Source organism: Cheilinus undulatus, linkage group 16 (genome assembly GCF_018320785.1).
Source record: "Cheilinus undulatus linkage group 16, ASM1832078v1, whole genome shotgun sequence".
Classification (NCBI taxonomy): domain Eukaryota; kingdom Metazoa; phylum Chordata; class Actinopteri; order Labriformes; family Labridae; genus Cheilinus; species Cheilinus undulatus.
Genome location: NC_054880.1, coordinates 11,688,799 through 11,701,008, shown reverse-complemented (window position 1 = coordinate 11,701,008; position 12,210 = coordinate 11,688,799). Strand labels below are relative to the sequence as shown.

The following is a 12,210-nucleotide window of genomic DNA, read 5'->3' as shown; positions in this document are numbered from 1 at the left end:
CTCTTATGTGAAAATGATGCTTGGTTGGTAATCATTTGTATTTTTTGACTTACAGAGCCACCTTTTTGAGTGACTTATTTACCCTCATTCAAGCATTAACCCTCTGTAGGAAGTGGACAAATGGCCTTAATTTTTCTAAAGCATTATTAGACTTTCTGATATCACTTGCAAAAGCAAAACAGAAGCCTTTTATATTGTACACTTGAATAGTCACTTGACAGAGAGGCTCTGTTTGCTAAGATATGACTAAGTATGATGATCAGATGAAGTAGAAACATGAGTGATTATGTGTGTTTACTTGTGAATGTTCTTACGTGGGTGAGATTCATAAATAGTTTTAGGGACTTGTTCGTCTGAGTGATTTTCCCAAAGTTGGAGGGAGTGGGGAAGACTTCACTTTCATGGCTACTGGCTTGTTTAGTCTCATCTCATCTCTCATATTGCATGATTCTGTGGTCACAGTTTTATATTTGTCATCACAGGAAACCAAGCCTGTCACAGTGGTAGGCGAATCGTAGAAGGGTGTGTAAAGCGTAATATATGTACAAGCTGTGGTTTGAGAGTTAACACAACATGTAAATGATGGTGTTTTACACTTTCTTCAAAATTACTAAGCTTTGTACTTAGTCAGGCTCTCTGAGCTCAGTACGGTTATCCTTAATTCACCCCTGTGTGGAACTTTGGTCTGTGTTAAACCCATTGTAAGTGTTAGGAGCTACTATGCACGAGATCTGGTTTTAGTGGGGGAGCTGTTGTTCAGTCTGGTCACTTAGAAATAACCCTATCTTTAAGTTGGGGAAACACAGAGCACCCAAAGGAAACCCACACAAAAAAGGAAAAACATTTGAACTTCCAACAGAAAAAAACCAGCAGAGATCATTTTAAATCATCAATTAAGTTCTAAAACAGAAGAACGCACATAACTGCTGATTAGAATAACTATCTAATGAACAAGAAGTATTCATTCAACATGGTTGTTGTAACAAATATAGTTGAACAACTGAAATGCAACCCTAATTCCAAAAATGTTGGGACGCTGCATGACATGTAAATAAAAACAGATGCAAAATTTGCAAATCTCATAAACCCACATGTTGATAACATAAGAACATAAACAACATAGTAGATGTCGAAACTGAGACATTTTATCATTTAATGAAAATATTAGCTCATTTTTAATTTCATGGTGGCAACACATCTCAAAAAAGTAGGGACAAGACAACAAAAGGCTGGAAGAAATTTGTATGTCTCTTATCAATAAGAATTACAAGGAGAAAATGAAGCATAGGCCAGGTTCTGTTTGTTGTTTCAGCCACCAAATAGTTAAATATTGTACCTTTATGTACATGTAGGTCAGTAATAAAACCCCTCTGACCCTGAATCACCTTAAATCATTAATGTGGACTTTGGATTTAGCAGCTACAAGGAGTAAAGCTTTTGTGTTTGTGTATTTTTCTCACTTTAAGTGTTTTCATGCTGAAACTCTAGCTGATCATGCTTAAGGATGTCTGATAGTTTGTTTAATTTAATCCTGAAGGTGTTTTTTTTTAATCGGCCACTGGAGGGCAGATTGAATCTTAATCCAATGACAGAGCCTGGGGCTAACTTGGCAAGCTGGAGGGCTGGTTAGTGTGCAGTTGGGACATATTTGCTCCCAATCAGGGAGAGAAAAAGATTGATTCAGCTTGTGAACAAATCCTCCTAAAAGTTGCGCAAAAACTTTCCTTCCTTTGGTCAGCTGATAGGCAGATCTAGACTGGGCTTGTTCTCAAACATTTAGCATTCAGTCTTTGAAGCTCAGACCAAAAAAAAGGGACAAAAAGCGGATGGAAAGAAAAGAGAAATAAAAAAGAGTGATGGAGCCTGCTGCCAGGCGCTGAGAGTTTGGAGGAGGATAAATGAACAGTGGGAGCCAGGCTGGCTGAGAAGGAGACGGGTAAAGAAAGAGAAAGTGAAAGATGGCATGATGGACTAACAGAGGAAAAGCACTCGGAGACATCCTCTCACTTTTAATTTTAATCGAATCAGAGGAAAGAGACAGAGCACCGGAAGACGAGGCTACAGAGAGGGAGAATGAAGGAGATTAGCAGTGATAACAGAGAGAAGGAGGGAGCGAGGGATAAGCACGCTGCGTGGTATTAGAGGTGTAAGCTCCGTCTGGTATTTTTAGTGTGGATAGTCACTTAGAGGTAGAAAGAGGAGAGATCCACTGTGAAGACACGGAGGAGAGAGGGGAAGGATCTGATGGCATGAGGAGGCAAAAAGAAAGAGGACGAAAGGATGAAGATAAAGGAGGGACACTGCTGGAGGATGACACAGAAGAGTGGGAGGAGCTTGTGTTTCTCTGTCTGAGCATGTTGTGACTGTTTGAATGTGAATCACAGTCTGGCCTGCTCAGGTGTCTGTACTCTGTGTACACCTGCTCTAAGAGTCAGGCCTTATGACGTAGGTCTTAACTTCCTCACTCCAGGCTAGGTCACATGACCTGCTGAGGACTGTTGTTTGATTTAAGGCAGCAGAGCTTTTAGCTGATTCTTGACCCTGTTTTTTTTTGTTTTTTGTTTTTTTTTTTTTTAAGCGTGACAAAGCAGAATTTGCTCAACGCTGCTGCTCTGCTGCCTGGGATGACAGAGCTATTTTAGGAAGCAAACAGACAGAACAAGAGTAAGATTTTCAAAATAAGAGTCCAGGCTGTCAGCTGTGAGAGGGAGCAGTGAATCGTCTGTGATGATTGGAGGATGTGCTCAGCTGAAGGCTGCTTATTGTGTCCGCCTGAAAAGCACAAGTCTGGACCAAAGCCAGAACTATGACCAAGGCCTCCTCCTCCTCCTCTTTATGTTTTCTTTCATTATCTCCAATCTCTGCTCTCCACTCTAATGAGGTGAACAACTCTGCTGGGGCTGGTTTCAGTATTACATTAAACTACGTCACAAGTCAGCCAGACCTCTCTGGAGAGCAAAGTCCATCTCGGTTGAAGTCACAGCCACTCTCCTGCTTTGTTTCTTCCAAAAACTGCTGATTACATATCGCCTAGGAGCAGGAAACTTTGGGCCGTTAAGAAAACTGGATAGCTTGTGTTTGCCTCTTAAAGGAAAGGAAACATGGAAAAAGAAGGAAAGGCTTAAGCCGAGGAAATGGAGCTGTCAGAGAGCTGCTGCATCTGGCTCTTGTCAGCCTGAACAAGACAAGCGTATGTTTGGATATTGTTGCAGAGCAAGCCATACTTGTATATTTTTGAGCTCCTGTTTGTTTCTCTGGCTTGAGAAAGAGCTGATTACATCATCTCAAATGGATTTTTCTTTGAATTAAAACACTTCTAAGAATTGCCTTTTTAAGAGCCACTCCGCAGGATATACACACACTGCTTACTTCTTCAGTCTGCTTCAGAGAAAAAGCATCCGTATGCAGATGAAGGCAACCTCCACAGTCCTGTAAAGGCAGTGAACTAAAAGAGAGAAAACAGGAGAGAGAAAATTGTCCTCTGGAACGTACATGTCAGCAAGGAGAGTTGCTTACCTACACAGGGAGAGCGAGAGGAGCAGCAGAAAAGAAAACAGAAGAGGGATAAACCGAGCATGAACCCCTGCAGCTCTGCAGAGCCACCGTCATCTGCAGCCTGAGTGCAGACCGTCTGTTATGGCCTGTAAACAGAGGGCAAACAAGCAACAGAACAAGTGAGAGAGACAGGGAGAGAGAGGGGGAGACTGCCACAGCCTGGTGAGGAAGTAGTAGTGAGAAGGGAGGGAGGGAGGTGGGACGTCCCTTTTTGGAGTGCAGGCGAGGAGCTGACTTTGACACACGTGTGAGAGCAACTGCTGCCGGCGAGAGAGTGTAAGGGACAGACAGGGAACGCCTGCAGAAAGAGGAGGACATGGCAGTTGACATGGGACAGGAGGAGAGAGAGGACGGCTGAAGACATATAACCAAGAGGAGAGAACTTGTTCCACGTGCTTGTGCTTTCACCGTGTGGCTTTCTCTTTTGGATACGTGGCGGCAGCTTGTTGAGACTCTTCCTGCTATAATTATCTAACTTGTGTCCTGGATTATGCAATGTTAGCATCTATGGAGCTCTGATCAACTCAGGAGGGAGTTGTGGATGATGTGGCCCGACTACAGGGATGAATGCCATCTCAACGCGCACCTGTACTCGCTCATGTGCTGTGCAGGTCAGTGCAGTCGTTGTTTACATGGAGTTGGAGCGCAGAGTGGCTCCTGTTAGCACGTGTTGCACTGTGTGTTTGAACAGTTCCTGTTTGAACACACCAGTGACAACAGTCGTGCTGAATGTAGTCTCTATCAATCATTGTAGATTTCAGGGCAAAGGCCGAGACATCAGTGTTTGTGTGTGTTATTGTGCAGCCTGGAAGGGGGTGTGTACATGTTAACAATGCCCCCTTCTGTGGATGAATGAGCGCTTTTATGTGGTTGTCACTACCTCAACTCCTCTCATGTCTCCAGTTTTGGTCACATAAATCTTAAATATGACAAGTAGAAGATTAATAACTCCAATTACCACACCTTTATGAACCTGATAAGTCCACAGCAGCGGTATGTTTGAGTTTGACCTACTAACATGTAAAAGCCTGAGCATTTCCTCCAGGTTAACTCGCTCAGCTTCCCCGGCAGGTTTAAGAATCAAGGCGTGTTGCAGGCCTGAAACTATTTTGCAAGAGCATGTTGAAATGTGTGCTTTGCCTTGAGGCAAACCCTCTTCAATGTGTCACCCTGCATGTGTGTACAGTGTGTATGTATGTGTGTGTGTGTGTGTGTGTGTGTGTCCTGAAGTGTTGAGATTGACCCTGAGTTTGACCAGTTGAGATCCTAAATTGAATTTCCACTCAGTGAAATCCGTCCTACTTCTGTAGCCTGACAGTTTAAGATGTCAGCACCATTTACAGGCTCTGTGCTTGTGTGTCAGTGTGTTTACATAGGTGTGAGTGAGAAAGAGAGATACAAAGATAACAAGAGCTTTGAAGAAGGAAGTGATACTGTCTATCTCCACGCATGGCTGATCTCCATGGTAACTGATAAACAGCTGTCAGGAGGGGAAGGACCTAAAGCAGGCTGTCTTCTGATTGGCTCTTTGAAGAATGGAGGGAAACACTCTGTCAATGATTTGTTGAGAGTGTGGGCTCTCTTTGTATTTGGAGACAATTTAGGAGACAATTTACCTACACAAGTTCCTGCTGGAGTTAAAATTTTCACTTTACAAGTTGATATTTGTTTTTATTGTCTTTTAATCGTTGACAGGCTGGAAGACAACAAAGAAGTAGAAAAGATGACATACACAAAAACACAACATTAAAAAACTCTCTTTTGACACTAGGCGGTGCTGCGGTGTTAATTCTGTAAACAAACATTTTGACATGAAAAATTAAGACAATATAAGTGATAAAGATACTGACAACCAAATAACAACAGCCTGATGAATACTGACAGAAGGATTATGACGGCAAATAGCAACATAAATCACAGTCCTTCCCTCAGCTATCTGCTCCGTCTTAAGGTTTGGTCTGCAAAGCATATAATGCTTAAATCTATAAGCACCAACTTTCCTGTAAAGTTCAGCATCTTCATGCAGTTTGCTCATGTGAGCATGAACATTCAGTGTCTCCCCTCTCTGCTGCATGGAGTGTCGTTTTCATCCATATCAGGAGCAGATCTAGGGATGAATATCGAAAACCGGCACCAACGTATTGGAGAAAGTTTGCCTTTTAAAGGATTTCTAGAACTATGATAGGGTTTAAAACAGAGTAAGCTCAGTACAACTCAGATTATGGAAACTCCAGGTAATGACAATGCTGGTACTATCTACCAAGCTTTTATTGAACCTTATTATTAATATGTGGTATCAAACATTATTGAACATAATAATAGAAATGTTTTGTTGTATTTGATGGTGATAATGTTGTAAGGGGATAACCTAGCTGTTAAACACATTGCTTTTTTTTCTCTCATAATCGTCAAAACTGTTGTAGGAAAATGCAAAATCACTTGAAGGACGTTTGACTATCTGTCCAGCAGGAAGTGAGATATTCAGCTGAATGGCGGGAAAGGAAAAAAGAGTCTGTGTCCGTATTTTCTCCCAGACAGATTGATGGTATCAGAGGGAGGCTGGATGGGAAGAGAGGCTCCGTAAGTGTAGACGAAGAGAAGTTAGTGGTGGTGGTGAAGGGTGGAGATAACACAGTTGTGTCTCAGCATCAGGCTCTATTCCTGGCCTGGCTGCCTCACTCCTCTGGGATGTGGAGTTCGCATGCTGGACTTCTGCCCGTCTGCAGATCATGCTTCAGTCACAGCAACTCAAACAAAGGTTAGAGCTTTAGAGAGTGAGCTGAAGCAGAGAAATGGGAATGCAAAAACTCTAAAAATGCAGACAGCTCTTTCAGGTCAGTTTGACATGTGAAAAAAGGAGAAAAACAAGAAAAACAGATTTTTTTTAAGTTCACTTTTTACAACCCCAGTCAACTCAGGATGATGTCATCCCTGTAATACATGACAAACAAAGTTGTAAGCTGTCATGTTTCTTATCAACATGACCCTGTCAGTAAACTCAAGGAATTTTACCATTGACTATCTTTAGATATGCTCCTACACTGCTTTATGTTATTACTGAATAAGATAAGAAACAGTGAGTTAACTGTTGCATAAGTCAACTTACTGGCAATTGTTGTGAGCCAAGTATAAAGATCATCATGCTATGCTTGGGGCTACATGTTAGACAAGTTTCAGATCCTGATTGATTTTAAAATTGTGGGCAACCACAGACATAAACATAGTCTTAACTGATTTCTAACATGCTTATCCTCTAAACAACCACTAAGCAATTCTGCCAGACCGTACACTGGCTGTTTGTTGACATTTCACATTAGAGATTCTAAAGACACAAGCTCTCAGAGAAACATGTGGCCTTTTTGGTCTGCTTTCTCTCTTTGGGTATAATGGGTATTCTGTTGGACGCAGACTGACCTGCAGTCATAAATATTGAGCATGTTTGATTTTTACACTTTCAGATTTTAGAGCTTCTACCTCAATCAGGAGCAGTGAAGTCATTGTGCTGAGACAACACTTGGGGATAATCTGGACAAATAATCAGTTGTCCTAAGTCAGGCTATGCCCCTCGTATTGTTAGGGCTGGACGGGCAGTTCAGACCCGGAACTGGGCTTCAAATGGTCAAGTGCATAGCCAGCTGTTGTTGTTTATGTCTTTGACATATTTTATGAAATGAAAATATGTGTGCTTGTGCCCCTTTGCTGATGTGTGTTTGAGGACAAAACAGCAGCTTTCCTCTGTTCACAAATCAGTATCAAATCTGAGTAAAACAGCATCATCAGAAACCGTTTTCTCTTCTGGATCATGTAGCATACTGGGTTTTAATATGCCTGTCCCCCTATCATCTACATGACTCACAGGTATGATACATAAACCGTTATGTAACTAACCTCCCTCCTCTTTCTGTTTCTTTCAGATGAGCGGGACAGAGTACAGAAGAAAACCTTCACAAAATGGGTCAACAAACATCTCATCAAGGTATGAGCTATGCTGCTTTACAAAGTCCTTTTTAAACTGATATGCATGTCTAATACAAGTCATCACAAAGACAGATAATAGGTAGATAATATTTATTTTCACCTAAATTATAACATGAAAAAATACAACCCAGAAAATAATATAAACACTTAAATACAACATGGAAGCACAGGTAAAAGGCTACCTGCTGGGCACTGCTGCCTGTTGCACCTCTGATGGTGTCAGTAGGACATCTGCAGTGACATCAGCCAGGGACCTTCATTCATGTTTCTGCAGTGACAGTGACAGTTCTCTGAGCCAAATGGCAAAGGCTGCTGGGGCTCTGTAGATTGTCGTAGGTGGACCAAATGAGGAAACTAAGTCTAGCTTGGGGCATTTTCCACATGCCAGTCCAGCTTAAATACAAGGTTGAAGCCAAAATAAAACAAGAGGATGGATGGAACAAATTCTAAAACTGGATTTTCATTTGGGTGTTTTTTTTTTTTTTTAGTAAATTCCCTAGTGACATGAAAATTTCAAGATGAGATGAGCATTTTACTCCCTGAAAGCCACTGGGAATTTATAATTACTAAGAGGTGGACTGGGATGAACATGTGAGTTAGTTAGCCTGATGTTAACACACATTTAAAATTTGCCACTAACAGACATAAGCACAGTTTTTTTGCTAAATCTGATGAAAGAAACAAACAATTCCTCTACCCAATGCAATGTTAAATAGATGGTTTGGCTGATCTTTTACATAAAATGTTTAGTAAAATAGGTATTTTCTTAAACTTAGTTAACACCTTAATTGTGTGACTAGATATTGCTGTTTTCTTAATTTGCTATAAAATGGCAGTGAACAAGCAGCTTTGACATAAGCTACAACCACCATCTGGTTCTTATACCACTTTAAGGCTGGTTGAACTATTGGGAGAAGGAAAGTTTTTCAACTTAGATAATAGTTACATATCTTAGATTATTTATCAATGCCAGCTCAAATATTTAAAAAAAACACTGCCCATCCCTGTAGGTAAGGAGCTCAAGTATCACCCAAGACGGCCCTTCAATACCCTTGTTACAAACATTTTTGGAAAATCCTCAAGCTTTAAGACCTGAGGTTGCAAAAGATCCCATGAGAGTGTCATTGATGGTAAATGGGAGGAGCCTGTAAAGCACTTTTCTCATCGTGTGACTACTCAAAGGGCTTTTCCCAACAGGTCACACATACCCATCCACATCCATTCCCTCCACATTCCAGTGTTAATTTTGGCAGCTATTTTTAATTTTAGTCTCAGTCCTAGCCTTTTGATCACATGTCTTCTAGTCACATTTTAGTTTTTTCTACCCTTTTTAGTTTTAGTCTAGTTTTAGTTGACTAAAACTCAAACATTTTAGTTTAGTTTTAGTCCATAAAAAGTCCTTAGATTTTAGTCTTTTCTTTGAGTCCAGGCATTTATTTTCTTGTCTAAATCTTGAACCAAATCATGGTAGTGTGTTCTATCCACCCTGCCAAACCTGGGATCCCTGCTTTTTTCAGCTGAGAGCCAAAAGAGATACAGATGCATTGTTTTTGACAGATTTACCCACAGTGGAAAAATATCATGGATTTTAAATGTCCGACGAAAACTACAGTACATCTTAGTCTAGTTTTAGTCATCTTGACGAAACTAAATAGACTTTTTGTCAGTTTTAGTCATCACAGACTTATTTTTGTTAGTCTTAGTCTAGCTTTGTCATGGAAAAAGGGCTGTCGACGAACATTTTTGGCCATAGTTTTAGTTGACGAAATTAACACTGCCACATTCATACACTGAGGACGACTGCTTTGGAGAATCGACCTTAAGCATTAGTTGATCCCATTCAAGAGTACAGTATGCATACCCATTTACATGCTGACGAAGCAGTGGGAGAAAATATAGGTTAAGTGTCTTGCCCAAGGAGACATCAACATGTGACTGCAGGAGCAGAGGATCGAACCCATAACCCTTCGGTTGCATGACAACTAACTCTACCTGCTTAGCCACAGTCATAGATCCTATAGGATAGATCATACATAGAGCCATAGATCTAGTCTAACTTTGATAATAGCTTCAGACAGAGAACCCTCTCTGTTCTCTTAGCCTGGATGAAGTAGTTTTATTTCTGTACTCATTAATGTTGCTATTACTGCATGTAATAAGAAAACAAGTAAGACCAATACCAGTACATGTTTACGATTAAGTTTTATTACTACATCTTCTTTGTCAGCCTCAGCTGTCCCCACTGACATGATTAGCACCATTTTCAGCTGCGTATCAGCTGCCTTTGTCCCATAGATCATTGTCAAATTCTCCCTATTTTGTGGCATAATCATCTAAATATATTCTCAGAGCTCTTTCTGCTGTTCTTTTCATCTCTCTCCATCTCTCTGATAGGAAACAGTGTAGTTTTATCAGTCACATGTGTACTGACCCATGTTAATGTGGCCTTGTCTGAGCAGCAGACTGTCGCGTCAATGGATTTCAGCGTTCTCCCAATCACAGCCCTTAAATCACTGCTCTTTGTTAACACTTCAATCATGAAAAGCAACACTGGCGCAAATGAGCTTGCTAAATGAATGTTAGTCATCAATGAATATTTGATGTTGGTTTTATGCCTAGAAAATGTTTCCGCTTTTGCAGATGTTAAATTATTGATTGAAAGACGTGTTTTGTCTAGCCTGGATCATAAATGTGATTGTTGCATTGAAAGGCATCAATAAAACCAGAGTAAATAGATTAAATCTAAATCAGCAGCTACATAAAGCCTTGATGGATGTCTGTTTATTTATCTAAACAAGATCTAGATGTCTTTGACTCACTGTGAGGAAATATTTCCTCTTTATACCTGATAGCATTTTGATTATGTCATAACATCAGCTGAGCCACACACTAAAAGAGAATATGCAGATTGTGTTTTCTAATGTTACAAAAATAAATCAGTTTTATTTTATTATATTTATCTTTGTTAAAACCTGAAGATATTAGCAGACAGTGTCTCCTTTGTAGGTCACAGACAGCTGCCTGCTTTTGCTGCCTCCATGTGTGCATACACATCTGCACACATAAATGCCATGTCTGTCATATCCATAAAGTTCAGTGTGTATACCATGTGTCACACACACGCTGGCAGTTAGTTCTGTGAATGCAGGGTATTCCTGTCACATGATCCAGGAAATAAGTGTCTGACTGACCCCATAACTCTACAACGGCTGCGGTCACAGTGCCCAGCCTGTGAATGTAACCCTATATCAGCTGGCATGGGCAGACCAGATACTCGCTGTGAATGTAGGTCAGAGATGGAGACTGAGGGCAGCAACAGAGACATGAGGGGATTTTTCGCTGCTGGGAATGTTGCTCCCATTAATTTGTAATGGGAGTTTGCTCTCTAATATCTTTGTTCTTTTTGGTACACAATCTAAGTGCAGATCTGTAGTAAGGAGTTAGTTTGAAGAATTGTAGACCAAAATATAACTTGCACCTTCATTGATGATGATGAGATGCTGAATCAAATATTGTCTCATAAAATGTAAAAAAAAAATGCTCAGTTTCTAACCTCCAAAATGTGTGTTTTTTTTTTTTTGACATTATGTTAGAAGAAATTAAATGGTGTTTTGCAAAATATCACAATTTCTAATTGTTAATTTAACTAATGACCAAGAGTCATTATTATTATTATTCTTTTTATCATAATATGTTGTCTCTGAGGGATGTAGAGCTTAATTAAAACAAAACAATTATTTAAATACATCAATGTGATCCAATGGCATCCAATATTTACATTTTTGACTCCCTGCCCTTTTCACTAGGTACCTGGGTTCAAATGACTTTTCCCTTGTCAAAATGCATTTATATGCTACAATTTGATCCTGCTTATTGAGCATGCCTATTTTGAAAAGAAAGTGATATTATGGAGATAGTCCAATGTTTCACAGAGGTATACCTGTGTGCCTGTAGCAGTGGGGTGGAATCTTCTATTTAAAACATCATGCTATTGTCATGTTAGGTTGTGTCAAGTTAATTGTGCTTAAGTGTTTGATCACAAGCACATTAAATTGGCTCACCTAGCTTTCCTGAATTTCTCATACCCACTACACATACAGTTGTAACTCTGTGGTCCTGGGAACCCTCACACTCGTGAGGTACTATGCTGAAACTCCCTTGTCTCCCCCTTCCTCTTCGATCCTTCCTGGCCAGTCTTTTTGGTCAAATGTGCTCTCCAATACGCCACCTTAAAAATGATCAAAAATGAGTGTTGAGAGGAGCAGTTGTTGTGATATTACGCCACATCCACAAAAGGGATTTATGGTATTAGAATATCAATGAATGATAATGCATTGGTAACAAGTCCAAGATACGGTATTTATGTATTCCCTTTTTTTGGGGGAATCGTCTAAGAGTGAGCAGCATTTTTAAATTCAGTTCAGTCACTCTGAAATCACCGGTATCAACACATATGTGTGGAACAGAAACACAAATAAATAATATAAAATGGGAAGCAAAGAAAACATGAGCAACAGTTGACCATGCTACATATTGTACCATGAACAACAGCTGTTATCTCTAACTTTGTCCACTCCTCTTTTAGCCTCACACACTCACCTATTCATACAGACGCTCACAATGCCAGCCTTTACATCAGCACAGAGCTTCCTCTGAGTATGGGAGTATTACCAGTTA

General features: G+C 40.3%; 1 protein-coding gene across 15 annotated transcripts in view; it reads left to right on the top strand.

The window, feature by feature from the left end:
- macf1a (microtubule actin crosslinking factor 1a) overlaps positions 1-12,210 on the top strand; it is a 297,525-nt gene that overhangs the window by 125,282 nt on the left and 160,033 nt on the right. For 14 of the 15 annotated variants that reach the window (XM_041809559.1, XM_041809550.1, XM_041809549.1 and 11 more), the window contains one exon: positions 7,470-7,531. In XM_041809559.1, the coding sequence (XP_041665493.1) occupies positions 7,470-7,531 (62 nt within the window). Of the gene's footprint in view, positions 1-4,078; positions 4,167-7,469; positions 7,532-12,210 lie in introns of those variants that run through there. The other variant, XM_041809555.1, reaches the window with a different exon arrangement.